General features: G+C 39.3%; 1 protein-coding gene across 1 annotated transcript; it reads left to right on the top strand.

Moving 5' to 3' along the window:
- The first annotated feature begins 113 nt into the window (after nucleotides 1–113).
- Nucleotides 114–21,014, top strand: LOC135477078 (anaphase-promoting complex subunit 7-like). Its single transcript, XM_064757232.1, has 17 exons — nucleotides 114–274; nucleotides 1,096–1,218; nucleotides 3,560–3,628; nucleotides 3,843–3,926; nucleotides 6,576–6,691; nucleotides 7,628–7,741; nucleotides 8,704–8,791; nucleotides 9,623–9,718; nucleotides 10,757–10,845; nucleotides 11,498–11,612; nucleotides 12,904–13,045; nucleotides 15,636–15,739; nucleotides 16,111–16,155; nucleotides 16,482–16,594; nucleotides 17,589–17,705; nucleotides 18,141–18,255; nucleotides 20,473–21,014. The coding sequence occupies exons 1-17, from the start codon at nucleotides 206–208 to the stop codon at nucleotides 20,536–20,538; spliced, it is 1,665 nt and encodes a 554-aa protein (XP_064613302.1). The 5' UTR covers nucleotides 114–205; the 3' UTR covers nucleotides 20,539–21,014.
- The last annotated feature ends 3,310 nt before the right edge of the window (nucleotides 21,015–24,324 follow it).

The raw sequence follows: 24,324 nt of genomic DNA, 5'->3' as shown, positions 1-24,324 counted from the left end.
AAATGACAACAGGCATTACTTTTATGCTCGGTTCACGTGGTGGAGTTGTTGTTGTAGTACGCGCGCCAACAAACGTTTGTGGCGAGTACATCCGGTCAAAGCTGGAGTGAAAACGGAAAACGGCGCCAGGCGAAACTGTTCAGTTTTTAAAAAATTACATAGTTAAAATCAGTGCATTTGTTTTGTCACCTGCTGTCTTCGAAAGATGGCAAATCTATTTGATCACGTGAGGCTTCTTCACGAGCAGGAGCTTTACCATGACCTCAAAACCATGGTAAGAAAATCAACGCCAGCGAATTTCTGCGACAGCCTCTCAGTCTATCTCACTAAAGTCTGCGCTCAGTTGCACAACAACAACAAAAGTGACACTAAGCTAATGGCGCTTACGATTTTACGGAGTCGCCACCCTAGCCTTGGTAAAATGAGTTTTCCTTGGTAAAATGAGTTAATCTTTAGTTCAAGTAAATTAAGATGCGACTGTTGGAATATTTGACAATCTGATAATTGGCGGCAACATCAGTGGAAAACTTACACCATAGAGTGATGCTGTGTCGGGCTTCTGTTTTTTTTTTCTAAAATTGTACAAATTCCAGGTTAACAGTTGGTTTACAGAGCAGCCAAGCCATCTTTCGAAATACCTTGTATCATATTATTTGTTGTCTTTTCATTGAATGAATAGTTTAAAAGCAAAAGACAGATCTGGCTTTGTCATCCCCAGTCTTCATGCAACAAACTCTTTAATATTTATTCATTTATTTGAGTGGTGCTTTACACTGTACAAAAGAATATTTCACTTATTTAAAGGCGGCCAGCATTATGGTTTGAGCAAATCGGGCATAACATGTGGGGGAACCAACGACAATGAGGATCATCCTCAGAACTCTTTAATAAGCCAGTAGTCACATTGGCAGTGAATGGACAAGAAGACTTGATACCTTCTAATCTTCCTGAAAAAGGCAACTAACATGACTAAAGGAAACATGTATTGTGAGGGTGTTAAGAGTTATTGTAAGGGTCTATTCAATTTCTGGCCCCAGTAAACACCTTAATACATTAAATATCACGATTATACTGCTGTTGTTGGATTTCCCTCAGTGTTCTATGGTGCTGTCCCTGTCAGAACAGAATGCGGATGTTTTTAGCATGACACAGAAGTACCAGATGATGGTGTTCTATGGAGATTCACTCTACCAGACTGAGGAGTTCAAGAAAGCAGAGGTGGGTACAGGGCGTTTGCATATGTGGTTTTCATCTTTCCCCAACAATAGTGTTTAGCAGTATTAGAGGACAATGAACAGGAAGTATGAATTCTAGTGATGAACAAAATGACAAAAAACACTTTGTACATAATGACTTATTCACAAGCTTTTACAGAAGAGATTTCTCCCATCGTCAGATGTAGTGGCAAACCGTACAGTGACAGTAATATGACATGGTAATGTATACAGCTTGGAAATGACAAAGAAAAACACATAAAAGCATGTAACTGAGCTATTGTTACCTGAGTGAAACAATAACACAGGGCTTACAATTCAGAATACATAAGAAAAACAAGGGTGTGTACAGAAAAAGAATAAAAATTCACATTGGTCAGCTTCATGTATATTGTATGGAAAGAAAAAAAAAAAACAGAAACTTGAAGCCATATTAGGTGCATACAATTATTTCTAAGCATTGAATAAAAATAATGTCACTGAGGAGAACATGTTGTTCAGAGAAGGCTTGTGTTTGGCTTGTGTTTAGCTATATACATTGACTCTTTTACTCTCTGGTTGAAATCATTTCTACTCGCACATGTATCTCCTCTAGAATTCTTAATTCAGATTATGGTTTTAAGGGAATTGTACATACTTATGCCATTTTTTTTATGGGTATATTGGTAGCAATCCCCAGTGCCCATGATAGAGGCATGAAAAATTGTGACGAAATTGCCGGAAGTACTTTCACCCAAGTACAGCGTATCAGTGCGTTTAACAAAGTAGACCATGTGTTATGATCAAATATAAGCTTCCTTTCATGATGTTTTCTTCATTGGCAGTTATATGTTATGATTATGCATTGAATGAAAATTTTAATTATGTTTGGCTTTCATTTATTATTCATTTAGTTTTGTGTCAAAAAAGGTTATCGAATGCACTTGCGCTATTTTGAGGATTGCTATTATAGTCACATACCAGTCGGTACCTTGATTGCCTGTGATAGCGCATGCAGCAAAAAGACTTACAACATGTAAGGTAGCCTGTGTTTATGCATTTAACAGCTCCTAATAATATTTAGGCCTACCTTAAAGAAATCGAACACTTTGTTCGTCACCAAAATGGTGAAGATAAAAAGTAAAATAACTTAGACCGGAGTTCCCTGGATACGTTCAGCGGTTAGCTATTCTACGGGGACATGGCATTATTTCTATAAATTATATATTGTATATCATACTTGGTACATTAATGACACTTATCGCGTGATACCAGTTATTCCTGGTTCTGACACCAGAGGGCGCACATGGCAGTGGTACAAATAATGAAGAATTTCATGCTCACACTAGCCGAACAAATAGAAAACGACTTTAGTTGCAAATGAAATTTTAGGAAAATATCTACAATCTTACAGTATATTATAATATGATGTTCTAGTGCAATGCATTCTCTTCAGAGTCAAGTCATGAGGTGGGGCCGGGTTCTCTGTTACAAACAGAATAACTGATAGGCCCTTGGTGGATAGAGAAGACCAATGAATTGTACTAGAAGACAATGGGTCATTAGTTACAAGAAAAATAATTCTAGAGGAAGCGTAATAGACCTATTTCCCAGCTCTTGGGCTCTAGTTTCCTTTTTTTTTTTTTTTTTTTTTTCGTATTTGAGGCATATTTTATATCTCTTAATACATAACTTCTCTAATTTGTGCTCAGTTGTCCTCTGTGGTCAGAAATTTTCAGCAATAGTGTCAGGTATGAACTAGCAGGAATAAGAAGTTTCCGGTTTCTGTAGTATGACATATGTAATGGCTGTGTAAGAATTCAGGATTAAAAGTTTATTTACAGTGTTACAGTTACATAAGCATGTTTCATTATGGTTACTTTATTTCTTGTCTTATCGTTTTAATTTAATATACATGTATATGATTTTTGCAATTTACCCCACTTGTACATCTTCATGTTTTGACGATGTACAACATTGAATATTTATGTGCTCCGTTCATCTTCAGTACTCTGTGTTCATCTTCTGTACTCTGTGTTCATCTTCTGTACTCTGTGTTCATCTTCTGTACTCTGTGTTCATCTTTTTTACTCTTGGTTTCATATTATGTATCTTAAATGACCATAAATTTTGTCCATGACTGACTGATCATTTGTCCTGTTTCTTAGAGTTCTGTTGAGTTTAGAAAGATGTTTTGAAGTTTGCTTGGAACATGGGATGATATTCTGCTGAAACATTGTTTTAGCACCAGATATAATTTTTTGTGACATTTGTTTGCTTCTAAAATTGCACTTTTGTTGGTGAAATCTCAAGCCATTTACTGTACTCTGTGTTCATTCGTATCTCTTTTGTTCTTCTTCAACCAGGACATCTACAGAAAGGCACTCTCACTTAAAAAAGCCATCAACAAGACTAAGGGAAAGTCATCCCATCTTGTAAGTAAGGCTATGCCTGGCTGCATGATCTTCAAGCACCAAACAAGTGAAGAAAAATAAATAGAGATTTGGATTTCTTTATACAAACATATTTACTGATGAACATTTCATTTCCTTGTTGAATTTTAAGGCTTTACTTTTTCCGTGGCTGTATGATATGTAGCCATTTCGGTTCCACCATGATCAAGGTGATTGTCATCATTGTGTGTTTCAGGACTTGGTTTCAGATGTGGACGTGAAGTATAAAATCCATCAGTGTCACTATTCACTTGGTCAGTTACAAGAAGCATTAAATGTGGTAAGTTTCCCCTAAATACAAGTACCCTAAAAAGTTTTCCCCTAAATACAAGTACCCTAAAAATGTTTCCCCTAAATATGAGCTCCCTAAAACATTCTCCCCTAAATACAAGTACCCTAAAAATGTTTCCCCTAAATACAAGTACCCTAAAAATGTTTCCCCCTAAATACAAGTACCCTAAATGACCTAAAACTTTGTCTATGATACATGTAAGCTGCTCACATTTCCTGATTCTGAGAGTTTCATTTATTTAGAAACATGTTCTTAGATTTATTCGGAAGGTAAGATGTTATCCTGCGTGGAATATGTAAGTTTCAGCTCCAAAAGTAATATCTGATGAGGTGTATTTCTCTCCAAATGTGCACTTTGTTGGGCGAAATTTTATGTCATTTAGTGGTGATGCCCACTGCTTTGGTTTGTATGGGATGGTAGTTCAGTTGACATATGAGGGTGTGCACATTACACAGGGATGCTATGATTGGCACTATTCAAGGTCACCTGTAACTTATTATGTTAATCATTTATGTAATAAATAATATCAATCTTGAATTGGTCTGAAGAGTCAGTCAAAAAGTACACTTACCATAAATGACCTAAAAGTCTGAGTACAAAACAGCATTTTTTCGAGGTAAATAAATGTCATGAGATATTACTTCTGGTACTAAAATTTACATTTTTTAAGCAGGATATCATCCTACCTTACAAACACATTTCAAAGCACCTTTCTAAAAGTAATAGAACTCCCAGAATCTGGAAAAATGAACAACAGTCATGGGCAAAATTTTTAGGGTAGATATTTGAGCTAAATTTGGGACCATGCCTGCTAAAGTGAAAGGCAGCAGCTGACTAATGTTTACGTCCACTGAAAGAATACCCTTCAAAGTATCTTAAATGGGCATTAAATATTTTTTCAGATTTTTTTCAACCCAGTAAAAGTTAAGTAAGACTTCATCTTGACACAACTTCAACACGTCCCCATTATTGGGAGAATGGTGATGTCAAGTTTACTGTCTCAAACTTCGAAGATATTTCCCGTATAATAGTTTAAGCAGTAGCCTACGACATGTAAAAGTTGTGGACTTGGTGATGAAGGCCCAGGTGATAAATATAATTGTCTCAGAAATTGGACACACTGAAAGAATATTTCTTCCACTGCTTGAACTGTTGATACAGTAGGCCTATTATATCATTTACCACAAACTCCAGCGACCCTGTTTGAATAACCTAGCTGCAGATGCCCGGCCGGGGTATTCCTGGTTTAGGTCGTAGTCTCCAGAGAGTTCTTGTGATTTTGCTTGTGATTTTGACCCCTGTTAAATGTTTACAAAATGACAATAGAACTGTTGTACTAGATTAATGCTCAATTCTGAAACAAATGGAAATAAATCTAAGCACCACTGAGGCTGATCTAAGCATCGACTGTTGCTGGATTTTATGCTTCAGTTTTGTAGCAGTGGCTTCTAAGATGAGAGCAGTGCTGACCTAGTTATCGTTGACATCAGGGAAAGCACCTCGGCTTGCACAAGGCATTTCAATAATTTTACTGTATTTTATAAACGAAAACAGAAAAATCATCTCTTGTATGCAAGAAAGACGGAGCAAAATTTAAATTCTTCAGCTGTAATAAATTCATTGAAAAATATGTATGCCATGAGATTTAATTAATTTTAAGCGTTGTGTGATGAGATGCGGTCTTCTCATTCCTATAAGCCTTTGGATCCCCTAATGGATTTTGCACTGACTTATAATTTAGAAACTGCTGTCTAAACGTTAAAATGAATGACAAAAAATGTATTTGGGGAGATGAATGCAGTTTGGCCCGATGGTATGCTGCTGGCTGACATCAGTTGTGATACTGTCGTTGAATATTACAGGCCGTGCAAATCAGCTGATTTACAGTCAACTGATTTACAAGCCATGGTGGTCCGTAAATGATACAAATCTGCCCCAAACACTTTGTGAAATGGCCCTTCGGCTACACATAACTAAATCATCGTTTACGATCTCAAAAGGATGTCTTATGCAGTAGCTCTGTGTTATCGTGCCACTTCATTGAGTGAGTGGGTAAATGCTACATCACAGCTTAGGCCACACAATCTAATAGCAACATGTTTGATTGGATAAAATTCTCAAGATGGCTGCCTTGACTCACAACAGCCATTTGTGCAGTATTGTCTTTTTTGTTTTACATGTTATTCGGTGAAATCTCAATAAAACAATGAAGTGTGATACTGTTTAGAAAGTTTGAGTATCCTGCTTTCCATTGAAAATGTTTTAGCAAGATGCTGTCTTGTTCATTTAGCCAGAAGCTGTCTTGTCCTTAAAGTCCATTTGCCTGATTCTGAAAGTTCTATTCTTAGAAAAGTGTTTTAAGGCTTGTTGGGATGAATAAAATTAAACCACCAAAATTAAAATTTATGCCTTTTGTTTGTCGTGGAAAGTACAATTATTTTTTCAGACAAATTTGCATTGCTTGACCTGTAATTATAAATATTAAGGAATGTACAAGTACTGTTTATATACGTCTTGTCTCTTGTGTTGTTGTTGTTGTTTTTTTTTGTTTGTTTGTTTGTTTTTTTTTTTACTTTTTTTGTCCATGATTTTGATAGTGTGTTTTAGCAATAACTCAGTGTTTGTCTGCTCATACAGTTGGAGAGTGTGACGACCAAACAGAGGAGTGCTAAGATCAACATGTCGCTGGCACGTTTATATCACAGGACAGGTATGGATAGGTCTGCCATCACCTGCTACAAGGAGGTGCTCAGGTGAGTGGAAAATCTGTGCAAGCAGTTAGAATCTCAGTAAATAATATAGTTTAAATCATCACAATATGAAATTGGATATATTTACATGATTATGATGTGATGTGAAATGTCACCAGGCGTTTTGTTATCTCTGTCTTGTCTAAGACTGTCCATGCCATCCTAGTTAATAGTGCATGGATGCCATTGTCCTAGTGTTTAGCGTTTCGGTGCAGCAAAATGACCCAGAAACCTCTCACCAATGTGATTGATGTGAGTTCAAGTCCAGTTCATGCTGGCTTCCTCTCCAGACATGCGTGGAAGGTCTACCAGTATCCTGCGGATGGTTGTGGGTAGAGCCAGGTTTCCTCCCACCATTATGCTTGCCACTGTCCGTATAAGTGAAATATTCTTGAATATGGCGTAAAACCTTAATCAAATATGCAAATATCCTAAATGACCCAAAAATTCAACCACAAAAGAGCATTAGTGGAGGCAAATAAATGCCTCCGGTGCTAAAACATACATTTTCCCTGCAGGATATGATCTTACCTTCCAAACACCACTCAAAGCACCTTTCTAAAGGCAATAGAGCTCCCAGAATCAGGAAAAATGAGGACTTATTCTCGGGTGAAATTTTAGGTCATTTTGGGTAAATAATTGTCATTGTCAAGTGGCAGTCTCTGTTCCCATCTGTCAGTTTTGTTGAACTTTTTTTTTCCAGTCATTGTCACAGGTGAGACAGTCGTGAAGTTGAGAATTTTGACAGGAATGTATAAATAAGATAAACAACTAGAGTTTACTCCAGGGTCCTCATGTTGACAGCCAAACAATCTGTGTATTAAACACATATTTAAATGAAGTGATGATACCTATGTTTTTATGTGTTAATTGTCTCTACTTGGTATAAAGCTCTGTCCAGTTTGTCAGGTTGTACAAACCATGTTTTCCTTGTTTCAGGGAATGCCCATTGGCCCTGGAGGCCATTACTGGCCTGATCTGTCTCGGGGTGAAAGGTCCAGAGGTCGTTGCCTTGGTGATGCCTGGTATTGGACATGGAGTCCAAACAGAGTGGTTAGTGTATTTATTTATTTATTTATTTATTTATTTAATTGTTTGGTGTGTGACTTACACGTGTACCGTTGTTCACTTACGGATCAGCCGTGAGGTTAATGGATTTTCCAATCCACTGCACTTGACTCAGAAGTTGAAATATCTCCTGACTGAACAGTAGAGACAATGGCAGTTTAGTTTGTTGTCAGAAAATATGTCACTAAAATACAGACGATAAGTTATGTATGTTAGATCAATCTGTTAGAACTATACTGTGACATTTATAGTTAATGCCTAACCTGACGATCATCATGCTAGCACAGAGCACAGTGGGGTCATAACAGTGGAGTTAAAGTCCAGCTCATGCAGGTTTTCTCCCTGTGGGAAGGCCACAGGGTTTCTCCCTGTGGGAAGGCCACAGGGTTTCTCTGAATGCAGTTTCCTCTGACCGTGATGCTGGTCGCTGTCGTCTGAGTTAAATATTGTTGAGTACAAAATTTGATAAAATTCTAATCAAATAAGAAAGTAAATAAATCCAGGTTAATGCTGTCCTTTACAAGGCTGGGGCTGAATATTTAGGGATAAGAATATGTGTTCCAAGTAGAAGTGCTCTCACATTTTAAGGTCTTTACCATTTAAATGTTCATGTTCTCAGATTATATTAAAAAGAACTCACCAAAGTCAGTCAGTCCATGAAATGTTCAGTGCCATTGTGATAGTGAGGTTAGACCATCCATCTTGTATAAAGCTTGATAGTTTGTTTCATTTCCTACATGTGCCATGTCTTAGGGTTTTGAAAGTGCCAGACAGTCTCTCCCGGTTTGACACTCATCATAAGGAAACAGACATTTGTCGTCTCAGCATAAGTCAGTGTCAGTGGGTTGGAGTGTCATGGATGATGTAGCAGTGAAGCAGCACATATCAGCATTGGGATCCACTGAAATAATGAAGTGCTACTGCGAATTCTTTCTTTGTTCTCACAGGCTGTCACTATGGATTAAGGGTCACTCATTTCTCGCAGCACAAGATTTCCCCTTAGCTATCACATCTTTTAAATCCCTTGATGCCAAGGTAAGTTTTGTTTGTGGATTTCTGACTCACTCAGTGAGTGTGATACCGCACTGACCATGTTGAGCTGCTGTAGTGTATTTACCTACAGCCTTGACTTTAGTGTCCTTGTGTGCCAATGAAAGCCATGCATATGTATCATGCAGAAGGTAGTTAGAATTTTGATTACATGTTCAGGCTTTTTCTCAATAATTGTGTTGTTAAACAGTTTCAGCATTGGCAAATTATTACTTACAAGTAAATGGTGTGTATTACAATTTGATGAAGTGTCTTCAGGTCCTGGGATCATGAAGCGATTTTAAATTTCAGTCAAAATTTCAAATCACTTCAGACTTTGTTATTTGACAAGATCAAAATATAAGTTGTTGTAAAACAAATTTCAGCAAAAATAATAGGACAAAACATACCAAGTTTACGGCCTGAAACTTTGATTTAAGTCTAAAATCGCTTTGTGATTCCCGAGGGCAGTCATTTCAGAATTTGTGATATTGTAGTGATTTGTAAATCTGTCACTTCCAAATAATTACCTTGTTTTGCAATTACGTGTATTATATAGGTAGTTTATACATGTAGATATTACACTTACGCTGAGTCTTGAAAGTGTAAGTAAGTGAAAAGATAGGATAGTGGTAGAATCTTTCATGCTATTCATAGAAGTGCTAGTACATATTTATGAATCTGTCGCTAATAATAATTATTTAAATGAGTTAATGATTATATCTTAAAACCACTTTGGCAATATAGAGCATGTTTAAACCAGGGTACAGTGGATGGCTTTAGATACACATGTGCATGTATTTACCAGTATTGATGAACTGCTTCTATTTGGTGCAGCCTTACATGAAGGACAATGTGAATCTACTCTGTAGCCTTGGTGAAGCTCACTTTAAACAAGGTGATTACCCAAATGCCTTGCTAGTCTTTCAGAGGGTAAGTAGATGCAGTTTCTTTTCTGCTCCTCTCGGTATACCGTGACTTATAGACAAGGTCAGCTTCTGTTTTAGTTTTAATGCAATATGCATGCTGGCTTCCTCTCCAATCATATATTGGAAGGTCTTCCAGCAACCTTTGGATAGTCGTGGGTTTCTCTCAGACTCCAATTACCTCACATCATAATGCTGGCCATAGTCATGTAAGTGAAATAGTCTTGAGTACACCAATCAAAAAAGATCAATCTAATAAATAAGTACTACAATATGTCATTTATAGTAATAGTTAACAAAGGTCAAATTTTATTTTATTGTCAAATTTTCAAAACCAAAATTGGAAAGAAAGTTGCATGTACTTTGTAATATAACAGTGATGTTATTCAAGGTTGCCATTCATCTTTAGAGATCCTTAGAGTGCTTGAATTTTGTGGAAATGTTTTATTTTGGGACATTGGAACTACCTAATGACTGAATAATGGCGAAAAATGAAAAATACATAGGCACATATGTACTTAAAAGTTTGTGGAAAACATTTTCTTTGACAGTTTGGAACCCTGATTATTGCTTGTCAGTAGTGCCATGTACCCTAAATGACCAAAAAATTTGACTGCAAAAGAGCATCACTTCTGGTGCTAAACTTTACATTTTCCCAGTAGGATATCATTCTACCTTCCAAACACCTCTCATATCACCATCCTAAAATCAACTCCCAAAATCTGGAAAAATGAGATGTTTAGTCAGGGACGAAATTTTATGTCATTTAGGATATTTGTTTATTTATATTATACATGTTTTACGATAAAATATTTCACTTATACAATGGCGGACGGCAATTTGGTGGGAGGAAACGGGGCAGAGCTTGGGGGAAACCTACGACCATCTGCAGAACTGGTTAACGTACATGTATTACGTTTACATTTATCTGTAATCACTGTTTCTATTTATTTCTAATTCAAGAAGTGACAGTATTATATATGCTGCATTGCAAGCTGGCGAGACATCAACAATATATACCTGAAATCTTCATTTGTGTTCTTAGGCCCACACCTTGGATCCATACAATTTGAGAAACATGGATATTTACGCTTACATGTTAGCCAGAGAGAAGAGGGTAAAAGAACTGGAAAGGTGAGACCAGTATGCAACTGGCATCCCTTCTGTCTGGGTAGTGTTGGATACCAGTGTTGTACACATGCTGGTGATTTCCAAGCGATGGTACAAATGTACAAGTGAACACCTTTGCTTATCATTTGTTTCTTCTGCAGAAGTGCTTTGCTGGTACACTGTGATAATGTAACAAAGTGGGTGTACATCATATGGTTTTGTTACAAAGTAATATCATTGTGTTCTTACAAATTACATATTTCTGGTTTAGAATTTTGAAGAACATGGTGTTACTTTGTCATCATGTTCTTAAAAATTTACACCATATAGTTTAATACAAAGTAATACCTTTGTGTATTAATTACAAATTACATATTTCTGGCTATAAACATGTAGATATCTGATTGGAAATTCATGTTTCCAAATTGCGTCAGTTACTACCATGGTATTTCATGATTGTTTTTCTGAATACCTAAACTTGTCACTTAGGGCTGAACGTTTAATAGAACTCAATGTTTAATTTAATTGAACTACTAACTTGGGAGGTCATCTTTAAAAATTGTAGGTCTTTTGCTATTGTGCCTACTAAAATTTTATGACTGGAAGAAAGTTGCAGACCAAAGGAGATTTTCTAATTCGAGGCTGGTAGTATTTCTGATTGGTTGTCTGATTTCAGTTTATCCAATAAGATGATGTCTGTGACAGAACTTGCACCAGAGCCCTGGATAGTGGTTGGTTATTTCTGCATGGTCACCAAGAAGGCCACCAGAGCCGTCTACTTCGCTCAAAGAGTATGTACCACACTGTCAGATTTCAAAAAAAATTCATGGCCTTTTTGTGATATATTCATGACATTTTTAGCTTGCTTGTAGGAAGAACATGCATGGGCTGATGTCATACCTAGATTGTTGGTGATGGCATCCAAAGCAGCTCATGTCTGAGTGTACAGCACTGTTAAGGTAAATGTTAATGGTGCTATCTTATGAAGAAAATTTGCCATATGGTAAACACAGTAACATGAGAGGAATTTCATCATTGTCTCGTGCATTGGGTGACGTGTTATCAAACCTGGGTCGGGTCATACCAGAGACTTCAAAAATGGTACTTGATGCTGCCTCGTTTGTCACTCGGCACTGAGGGGTTAGAGCAAGGAAACATGACTGGTTGGACCGGTGTCAGTATAATGTGACTGGGTGGGGTGTAATGACTGGTGTCTTCTGCGTCAGTGGCGGCAGCACTTTGGGTGCATAGACTCGGCCCGCCACAAGAAGACACATTATATGAACACGCACCTAATGACTCTTCGTCATCATATGACTGAAAAATTGTTAAGTACGACATAAAATCCCTAAGCATTCATTCATTCATTCATGAATATTAATTACCATAAACTAAAAATTTACATGAATTAGCCTCTTGTGTATTGAAATCAGTGTTAAAGTACGTTATGTTTATGTACGTTATGTATTGAACTTTTGTCTCCTGGGGGCAGGCTCTTTGGATACAATACTACCAAGTGTAGTTTTAACGTAACGTGCAGGTACAATGACACTTAAGGCAAGAATCCCAGCTTCAGCCAGATGATGATGGCACTGCTGGCACGACGCGTGATGAAAGCGAAATCATATCTGTCTTTCTTCACCCTACTCAAGAATATTTCACTGGCAATCAGTGAATTGTGAATGGCCCATATTAAAAGATAAGATGTCAGAAAATTGACTTGGCATCTTATAGAACTTCTTGTCTCTGCTAACATTAGCATTCTATTTTTTTGGACATTGAGGTTGTGATTATCTAGATTGGTGTGAAGAGGATCGATTGTCTATTTTTTAACATAGCTTGGTTTATTTTGATCTTTTGTGTATCCTTCTAGCAGATCCATCCAAATGCTGACATATTTACAGTGCTGCTGTAGTGGAGTGTTATGTCAGGAACAACACTGCCTCTGGACTGTCTCTTCAGCACTTTACCTATCCATTTATGCTAAGCGAGGACATACCAAAGTTCTTCTGACATATGAACCCACTCCGGCATGATTATGTTTAAACTTAAGAAGCTAAGTAAACTTTGATTTTGTTACAGGCTTACGCAAAAGACAGTCGGAATATAGAGGCATTGTTACTGAAAGGGTCAGCTCTTGTAGAGCTTAAGAAAATCCCAGAAGCTCTCCTTCATTTTCGTGAGGCATTACGATTGGCTCCTCATAGATATGAAGCTCATGCTGGTAAGAAAAGTATCTGTGTACACGAACCATTACACCAACCTAAATCATGACACCAGTCTGAATCATGACACCAGCCTGAATCATGACACCAGCCTGAATCATGACACCAGTCTGAATCATGCCCCTAGTCTGAATCATGACACCAGTCTGAATCATGGCACCAACCTATATCATGCCACCTGTCTGAATCATGACACCAGTCTGAATCATGACACCAGTCTGAATCACGACACCTGTCTGAATCATGCCACTAGTCTGAATCATGCCACCAACCTAAATCATGAAACCATTTTGAATCATGCCACCAACCTAAATTATGACACCAGTCTGAATCATGCCACCAGCCTGAATCATGCCACCAACCTATATCATGCCACTTGTCTGAATCATGACACCAATGTATATCATGTCACCAGTCTAAATCACGACACCATTCTGAATCATGACACCAGTCTGAATCATGACACCAGCATGAATCATGACACCAGCATGAATCATGACACTAGTCTGAATCATGACACCAGTCTGAATCATGACACTAGTCTGAATCATGCCACCAACCTATATCACGACACCTGTCTGAATCATGACACCAGTCTGAATCATGACACTAGTCTGAATCATGCCACCAACCTATATCATGCCACTTGTCTGAATCATGACACCAATGTATATCATGTCACCAGTCTAAATCATGCCACTAGTCTGAATCAAGCCACAAACCTAAATCATGACACCATTCTGAATCATGACACCTGTCTGAATCATGCCACCAGTCTAAATCATGCCACCAATCTGTACCATGCCACTAGTCTGAATTATGCCACCAGTCTATATCATGCCACTAGTCTGAATCATGACACCAATGTATATCATGTCACCAGTCTCAATCATGCCACTAGTCTGAATCAAGCCACAAACCTAAATCATGAAACCATTCTGAATCATGCCACCAACCTAAATCATGACACCAGTCTGAATCATACCACCAGTCTGAATCATGACACCAACTTAAATCATGACACCAATCTGGACCATTCCGTCTGGATGAATTTCGGCACCAACCTGAATTGCGAGACCATTCTGAATCATGACACCAGTCTGAATCATGACACCAGCCTGAAAAGGACACCAATCTGAATCATGTCACCAACCTGAATAGGAGGCCAATCTGAATCATGACACCAGCCTGAATAGGACACCAACGTAAATAGGACATCAATCTGAATAGGACACCAACCTGAATCATGACCAACCTGAATAGGACTCCATTCTGAATCATGACACCAGTCTGGATCATGACACCAACTTGAATAGGACACTAACCTAAACGTTGACCCTAATCTGAATCATGACACAGTGGTCTGGAAATAATCTATACATTTCCCCTTATGCTGAGAATACTTTCACCACTATATGTCGTCTATTAGTGCGGTTGGGTTCCCCTGATGTTAAGTACATCTGACATCCTGTCCCATGACCCCATGTTATGACCTCATGTCCAGTCATTAAAATGTTACTTCAGCTCCATGACAAACCAGGTGTTAATAGTACTGTTATATTAAATAAACCACGGTTCACAAAGATTTATTATGAATACCACCATTTAACCTCTATAAGTGAAGAATCCTCAAAAACAAAATCTTCTGCAGTTTTCCTAAAATGTGATAATATTCTTTATGTGACTGTGAATCAGGCAGATGTAGCATCTAGTCAGTTAGTTATGCTGGAATGACGTCATACACATTTAGGGGCCTCCGTGGCTCAGTCGGTTAGCACGCTAGCGCAGCGTAATGACCCAGGAGCCTCTCACCAATGCGGTCGCTGTGAGTTCAAGTCCAGCTCATGCTGGCTTCCTCTCCGGCCGTAAGTGGGAAGGTCTGGCAGCAACCTGCGAATGGTCATGGGTTTCCCTCGGGCTGTGCCCGGTTTCCACCCACCATAATGCTGGCCGCCGTCGTATAAGTGAAATATTCTTGAGTACGGCGTAAAACACCAATCAAAAAAAAAAAAAAAAAATCATACACATTTGAAATCACAACATCATTTGTGGCTGTATGTCAGCATTGGGTGATATCGAGTGGGCAAGTATTGTTTCCGTATTGTCCACGAAAACTAGCTACAGTGGTTGTAATACAGTGTATTTTTTGTACAATTTAGGATAGCATATCAGAATCTTAACCCTGATCAATTTATTTCAATTTTGCTTGGAAGACATACAGGTCTTGACACTGGAGTAGCTCTTTTATGTTGCACTGGAGAATATTTCACTTACTTGAATACGGCAGCTGCCAGCATTATGGTCAGAGGAAACCAGGCAACCCCAAGACCATCTGCAGGTTGCTGGTTGAACTTCCTGTGTACTAGCGGAGAAGAAATATGAGCTGGACTTGAACTCACAGCGACCACATGGTGGGAGGATCCTGTGTCGTGGCACCAAGATCTTTAAGTAACAAGCATGATTATAAATGTTGACCGCTTGACCTCTTGTCCAGGAGTGTCATTAAGTACTGTTATTACCTTACACAGTATTGTTGAGTAGTTGTCCTGTACTGCCATTAAGCCACTGATACGCTTTGTCTGTCCACAGGCCTGATAGATTGCTACACTTCCAGTCGCCGCACACTAAAGGAAGCTATCACAGTCGCCAGTAAAGCTATTAGAACCCTGGCACGTAGCGCACGCTCTCTCACAGTAAGTGACTGACAAGTGGTGGCCCATACATGAATGGTTGCTCTCCGCAAGCTATGACAAGCGTTTGCTGTTGAGTCTTGGGACAAAGTGAATGATGGCTCACAGCAACATAACGATAAGCCATGCTTGTTAAGCCTGGTACAGTAACTCTCTGTAGACAAGCAGTGGTTGTTATGACTAAGCCTGGTACAGTTAGTTGTAACTCTTGGTAGACAAGCAGTGGTCATTATGACTAAGCCTGGTACAGTTAATTGTAACTCTTGGTAGACTAGTAGTGTTTGTTACGAAGGTAACTCACTGTAAGTTAATGCTTAGTGGTAGTCAACACGGAAACAGTTGGTCAAACAGTTGTGTGTTTTTTTCTTTTGCAGCTGTATGCATCAGTATTGGCCAGAGTTCCCACGATGGAAGCCAGGGTAAGCTGATTGTTTGGCTTTTATTTTATACTGAAACATTTGAAATAGAGATTTTCACTTTATTGTATATTACAGCAATTTTCTGAACTTTAATTTTGATTTAATATGTTAGATATTCACATGTGACGAAATATACATGTATCAAGTAAGAATTATGGTCAGCTCTGAAAATGCATCTGTTTTTTATTTGTTCATTCATCAAATATAATTTAATTGCAAATTCTTTCCTAATTGTTCTCATCCTGACTATACATGTATTTAGTGAATGTCAGTGTAATCGCTCTTCAGCTCACTAACATTGAAAGTGAAAGTGTATTTGTGAACAGGCCAAGCCATACCTGGAAAAGGCAATGAAACTGGACGCAAACTACCTAGAACCTGTGTACATCATGGCAGAGATTCTCGGCAAAGAGCATAATTTCTGGGAGGGCATTAACCTGTAAGTGGTAGCAGCTATCGTAAGAGTGAAAAGTGTTCAACACACATCTAATGCTGGACATGTCAGAGAGTTATCCCCCCTTGCCAAACAATACATGCAGCTGAAGGGTTTTACTCGGCTCTCCCTGACAGCTCTGTGGCACTCGGCTGTCCCTGACAGCTCTGTGGCACTCGGCTCTCCCTGACAGTCCTATGGCACTCGGCTGTCCCTGACAGCTCTGTGGCACTCGGCTCTCCCTGACAGTCCTGTGGCACTCGGCTGTCCCTGACAGCTCTGTGGCACTCGGCTCTCCCTGACAGTCCTGTGGCACGCGGCTCTCCCTGACAGCTTTGTGGCACTCCCTGACAGTCCTGTGGCACGCGGCTCTCCCTGACAGCTTTGTGGCACTCGGCTCTCCCTGACAGCTCTGTGGCATAATGTTGAAAGGTTTTTCGCATGTAGATGGGGAGTACAGTGTGAGCCGTGAGCAGTTCAGTTTACAACCCAGAGCAGCAGTGTAGGTGAAATTGTGCCTTCATCTTACTGTCATTTATTTGATATGTGTTTTATGCAATACTACAGAATTTTTTTAACTTTAATGACAAAAGTCTTGTTTTGATGTGTAGACGGAACCGAAGCCAAAGATCTTTTGGCAGGCAACAGACAACTTTCCTCAGTGTGATGCGTAGTGTTTTTCTTTTTAACTACAATGTGAGCTTATAATCATGTGTATCTTGTGGGTGAAGGCAAGCGATAAATTTGAAGCAACCTAGCCAGTGCTGTAAAGTTAGTTGCAATTCCAACAATGTAAAACACCACCTAGAAGGAGCTTAGATTCTAATTCTCGACCAAAATTTTGTGGACTGATCTGTACAACAATGACGAAATTCCATTCCAATCCATGCATAACCTTTTATATAAACTTGCTGATAGACAGACAAATAAATGCAGGTAGAAACATATTCTCCTTGGCAAGGGTAATGAAATAATACCCACCTGTTCTCCTGTGTTTCAGACTGCGTGGTAAGTTGTACCATCACAGCACTTGCCGACTTCATCAGATGCTTGGTGACTTCCTCACCTGGACTAACGAACACCAGGAGGCGCTCGATCACTATAGTATCGCACTTGGGTATGTCACTTCACCAAAACACCCAGTAGAGATGAGTTAGTGTATATATAGACCTATGTTATTAACCTTTTCTCACATCAAATGGCAAATTTAACTGCAATCTATCTAACTTTATTATAGGTTATGCCAAAAATATATGGTTGGTGGTTTCAAAACATAGGTGCTTCTCCGTGAGATTGAACATTGAGGCAATGTGATTGGTGAAATGTACATTACAAGTTATTTAATTACAGAGTGAATACAAACTTTGGATATTGATGTATATATAATCATGTACTTTATGAGAACTACATTTTCTGGATGAAGCACTGGCTGAAATAACCCATGGTTTTGCATCGGCCACCTCAGAGTGTTCACGAGCTGTATTGGAATCCGTAGTTCAACTACATGTACATCAGTGGTTAATTTGTGTTTGTTACCTGTATTAACTGCCAGGATTGACCCTACAAATACCCAGGCACGGGAAGGGATGGAGCGTGTGGAGAAGCAGAGCGAGTCAGGACCAGAGCCCGGGATAGACATGGAGTTGGTGGATGGCAGTGAAAACGAGGTGAGTTTGGTAGACTCTGTATTATGTGTGAGTCAGGACCAGAGTCAGGATAGACATGGAGGTGGTGGATGGTAGTGAAAACGAGGTGAGTTTGGTAAACTCTGTATTATGTGTGAGTCAGGACCAGAGTCAGGATAGACATGGAGTTGGTGGATGGCAGTGAAAAGGAGATGAGTTTGGTAGACTGTATTATGTGCGAGTCAGGACCAGAGTCAGGATAGACATGGAGTTGGTGGATGGCAGTGAAAAGATGAGTTTGGTAGACTCTGTATTATGTGTGAGTCAGGACGAGAGTCAGGATAGACATGGAGTTGGTGGATGGCAGTGAAAACGAGGTGAGTTTGGTAAACTCTGTATTATGTGTGAGTCAGAACCAGAGTCAGGATAGACATGGAGTTGGTGGATGGTAGTGAAAACGAGGTGAGTTTGGTAAACTCTGTATTATGTGTGAGTCAGGACCAGAGTCAGGATAGACATGGAGTTGGTGGATGGCAGTGAAAAGGAGATGAGTTTGGTAGACTGTATTATGTGCGAGTCAGGACCAGAGTCAGGATAGACATGGAGTTGGTGGATGGAAGTGAAAAGATGAGTTTGGTAGACTCTGTATTATGTGCGAGTCAGGGCCAGGGTCAGGATAGACATGGAGTTGGTGCATGGCAGTGAAAAGGAGATGAGTTTGGTAGACTGTATTATGTGCGAGTAAGAACCAGAGTCAGAATAGACATGGAGTTGGTGCATGGCAGTGAAAAGGAGATGAGTTTGGTAGACTCTGTATTATGTGTGAGTCAGGACGAGAGTCAGGATAGACATGGAGTTGGTGGATGGCAGTGAAAACGAGGTGAGTTTGGTAAACTCTGTATTATGTGTGAGTCAGAACCAGAGTCAGGATAGACATGGAGTTGGTGGATGGCAGTGAAAACGAGGTGAGTTTGGTAAACTATGTGTTATGTGTGAGTCAGGGCCAATGCCTGGGATAGACGTGGAGTTGGAGGATGGTAAACAAAGTGAGTTTGGTGGACTGTACTATTCAGCCCATATTGAGAGAAGAAATTGTACAACTTTGTGACACAGTAGGTCCTATATACTCCTTACAGCACATGCGCCACTTGGTGATAGTAAATATTTACCATTGGGTAGACTGTACTGTAATTTTTGACTGTCGGTTATGACTATCTTACTTACAATCCCTTCATGCAAGATGTTGCAGATTGTAAGTTAAGGCTACAATGGTGAAGTTAGTGATTTACAATCAACGTAGGCTACTGATACTTTTGTGCAGGCGGCGGGTATAGTTACGTAAACATGTAGGAGCCTGGCCTGAACATGTAGGAGCCTGGCTAGAACATGTAGGAACGTGGCGTGACCACGTAGGAGCATAGTGTGAACATGAAGGAGGGTGGCCTGAACATGTAGGAGCATGGCATGAACTTGTAGGAGCATGGCATGAACATGTAGGAGCATGGCATGAACATGTAGGAGCATGGCATGAACATATAGGAGCATGTCATGAACATGTAGGAGCATGGCATGAACACGTAAGAGCATGGCATGAACATGTAGGAGCATGGCGTGAACACATAGGAGCATGGTGTGAATATGAAGGAGGGTGGCCTGAACATGTAGGAGCATGGCATGAACTTGTAGGAGCATGGCATGAACATGTAGGAGCATGGCATGAACATGTAGGAGCAAGGCATGAACATATAGGAGCATGGCATGAACATGTAGGAGCATGGCATGAACACGTAAGAGCATGGCAAGAACATGTAGGAGCGTGGCGTGAACACATAGGAGCAAGGCCTGAACACATAGGAGCATGGCCTGAACATGTAGCAGCCTGGCTGGAACATGTAGCAGCATGGCCTGAACATGTAGCAGTATGGCCTGAACATGTAGGAGCCTGGCCTGGACATGTAGGAGTGTGGCCTGAACATGTAGCAGCATGCCATGAACAAGCAGATTTTCATGGGCTCTCCCTCATTTCGTTTGTCCTATACATTTGTCATAAAAAAAACTAGCAACCACCATCACACGAGCAAGATATCCTTTCATGCAGTGATATATTTTAAACTTTTTAGATTTAAAAACATATTTTTAATAAATGCTGTTTGCTTTTCTAACACTTAATTTCTTACATAAGAAGTTTAGTTCTTCTAAATGTATCGTGTCCAAAAGGCTAAACGGCATGCTGTATCTGGTCTTGTGTTTGTGTTTTAGGCAGAGCCTGATTTTGAGGAGAGTGATGTAGACAGCAGTGCTTTGTCAGAGACTGACTTCATGTGATAACAGCCAAGTTTTGATTGGACACCATGCTTGGAATACTCCAGCGGGCCCCAGAACAACAACAACATGCCAGTGTTTATACCTGGACACATCAGTATGTCCCATAAACTGTGATGATGGATCCGTGGGACTGCTGCTATTGCTGTTGTTGTTCAGTCATGTTTTATTGTGGCGAATTTCAAAGTGACGGATGCCCTAAAGTAAAACATTTAAGAATTCTTGTTGCCATGGATACCCTTGTGTTCAACCAGTTGACAAGTCGTACTTGTTTTTGATGAGGTGCAACAGTCCATTATTTGATGAGGTGCAACAGTCCATTATTTGATGAGGTGCAGCGTTTGGTTCATCACCCTGGCTCATTTTCATCCTGTTCCAAATTCATCCAGACCCAGTCACCATGATATGACTGTAATATTGCCAAAGTGGCTGTAAGCCATTATCATTCAGTCATCCAGACCCTTCACCATTTTCATCCAGAACCTGTTCCAAATTCATCCAGAACCTGTTCCAAATTCATCCAGACCCAGTCACCATGATACGACTGTAATATTGCCAAAGTGGCTGTAAGCCATTATCATTCAGTCATCCAGACCCTTCACCATTTTCATCCAGAACCTTTACCATTTTCATCCAGAACCTGTTCCAAATTCATCCAGTCACCATATGACTGTATCTCGTATCTTTCGTGATAGAGACTCTATCAGTTGCAAATGCACAACTGCGATAAAAATTTACGTCTTATACCCTGTAACATTTTTTTGTTGGCCCTGTTCTGTTTTCTTCATTCTTTGAATACAGTGTAAAACACGGAATGAAAAAAAACAAAAAAACAAGACTTTAAATATATATCAAAGAAAATGGAAGACAAGAAAAAAATCAGCAACGCAGCGAATTAAATAATAAATAAAAATTGAAAGCAAGAAGACTTTCATGAATGAGGTGACTTGTATGAATTCACCATCAGCCAGTGGCTGCCCTGATGCCTCGCATCAGGAAGGTTGTCATGTAACAGGACAAGGCAGACGCATGGTAGTTTCTCGTAGGCTAAGAAAGGTTTACTCTAGCCATGAACTTGGCCACCACTATTGTGTAAAGTGAAATATTGTGGAGCATAACATGAAACGCCTATCAAGTGAAAAGTAAAATGAACATTAATATGTTGATGTAAATAAGTTATTGTAAACAAACTTCGTTTCAGTTTGATCTTTTGTGTGAACCTTCAATGTAAACTCGGATTTCCTGTGTTAAAGCAAGTAAGATACAGGTTTTTTTCTGTACGTAAGATTTAGTCATAAAAATGTAAATACCCTAATTGACATAAAACTTCGTCCATGACTAACTTGCCAATTTTTCCTGATTCTAAGAGTTGTATTGATTTTGGAAGGCTTTGTTTGAGTGAGTGAGTGCTTGGGGTTTAACATCGTACTCAACAATTTTTCAGTCATATGACGACGAAGGAATCCTTAGGGTGTATTTAATGTGCCTCCTTGTCGCAGGACGGATTTCCGCTGCTCTTTTTTCTAGTGCTGCTTCACTGAGACGACTTGTTTGAGTGAGTGATGCGGGTGCTTTGTTTGAGGTTTGCTTGAAATATGGGATGATATTCTGCTGGAAAATTGTAAATTTCAGCACCAAAAATAGTATTTTGTGACATTTATTTGCCTCCAAAAATGCAATGAAATTTTAGGCCATTTAAGGTAAATGTTGTGTAATCCCAGTAACCGTAATATGCTGATCAGAGTCTGAAAATGAAAATAGTTTTCAGCACACGTATTAAATGTTGACCAATGAGTTGGTTGCGTGTTTCACATCCAGCTGAGAGCTCTTGCTGCTTTGACCAGGGCTTCTGAGTCCAGAGGTTTGTGGTTTTACTCTGATTTCTTTGACCTAAAATACAAACTAGGTGACTGTTGTTGTACAAGTGAAAAATTCCTGAGTACAGTGTTAAACACCAACCCAATACATTAATGAATACAAAACTGGAACATCATTGTACATAAAGATATTTACAGAAAAATTGAAGGTATATAAGGTTAATGGAGACATAAATGTGTGCAATTTTTTTTTTCACGTATAATTAAACAATTTTTTGTTCTCACCAGTGTGCCAGTGAAAAAATGTCTTGCATCCAATTTTATGTACAAGGTCACTCGTGAATAAATGTCTCATTTGATTCAAAAATGTTGTTCATGTAAAGACTTCAACGGTAAGAATTTATAGGTATGGTTATGAGGTAGAAGGTTATGTTCTTGGAAGCCATTCGTCGAGAAAAAAACTCATTATTGTGTTTTAATAGAACATTGAGTGATCAAGGAAGCGGAGTATTGTTAGGCCTGTAGCTGGGATACAATTTTGGCATCCTGACCACATTTGTCAGATTCTCAAAATGATTACAGTGACCTGACAATTACTATAGTGCACTTCCTGGTGCAACCGACGGGCCCGGATAGCACAGTTGGTAGAGCGTCCGCTTCGGGACCGGTAGATCCAGGATCAATCCTTGATCGAGTCACACGTAAGACTTTAAAAGAGGAAGTGAACTTCCTCACTTGGCGTTCAGCATGATGGGGATAGTGCAACGACTGGTTGATCCGTATCAGTATAATGGCTCGGGCGGTGCGGCTTACTTGCCTTCGGTAAGTCGTCTCAGTGAAGCAGCACGAAATAAAAGAGCGGTGGAAATCCGTCCTGCAACAAGGAGGCACATTACACGTGCGTGCACCCTAAGGATTCCTTTGTCGTCATATGACTGAAAAATTGTTGAGTACGACGTTAAACCCCAAGCACTCACTCACTCCTGGTGCAACCAAACTGCTGTGTGGCTTTTCTCTGCAGCATCAGTGAGAGCTCTGGTCATCCAGAAACCAGTTTAATTCTACATGTATTTGTGGTAAGAACCTATCCACACTCGGGCCAGGTTCAGGACATGGAAGAAATTAATACACCATTAGCTAAACATTCACTGATTTTTTTATTTCATGTTAAACGTCATACTCAAGAATATTTCACTGCCACAATGACAGCAAGCATTATGGTGACAGGAAACCTTTGACTGCCATCATGAACGCTTTGCCATAGACCTACTTCCCTGTAAAACTAATCTTGTCTAACTGGACACTTGTCAACTCGAGAACTGAAAGAAATTTGTACATGTAAACAGCAGAGTGTTTTATTGAGACCTCTATAGAAAATCATAGTACATGTATATAATGTATTACACATACATAACGAGAATAGTTTTGATGGTTGATTACATGCATGTATTTAGCTGACCAGAAATCCATCTTTTCCACTGACAGTTCTTTCAGAAATTAAGAGCAGATGGACGATTTAATTAAAAGTTAATCAGGCATGAACGAAGATAAAAAGAAGTCAAAAGTCAATCGTGTGGACTCAGTACAAAATTCATACGTAATAAAATGGTACAGTGAAAACGAAAAAAAAAAGTTTTTGTCTTAACAATGTTGATCTTTACCAACAGGGTAATAATTAAAAATAACAAGCTAATACAAAACTAACAAATACTGAGTTATTCAAGGAATGGTCAATAAAACAAAACCACACCTGCAAAGCCCCATAACGCTCGTTAATAGTCTTAAAAAAAATTCTCATCCACCCATTCCGAACCACTGTATAGTGAGCTTCACTAGAGAGAAATTTCTTGTCGTGTTGTGAGCATCTAAGTTCACAAAAGCCAAATCACAGGGCATAAAAATGTACAAGTACAGACCTCAAAAAATGTAGGACTTGTAACTTCATCCAATTTGCTGCAAACCACAAAGTTAA

The sequence above is a fragment of the Liolophura sinensis genome, chromosome 10 (genome assembly GCF_032854445.1).
Source record: "Liolophura sinensis isolate JHLJ2023 chromosome 10, CUHK_Ljap_v2, whole genome shotgun sequence".
NCBI classification, from domain to species: Eukaryota; Metazoa; Mollusca; class Polyplacophora; order Chitonida; family Chitonidae; genus Liolophura; species Liolophura sinensis.
The sequence above is the reverse complement of the archived record's forward strand: the minus strand, read 5'-3'. Positions and strand labels throughout refer to the sequence as shown.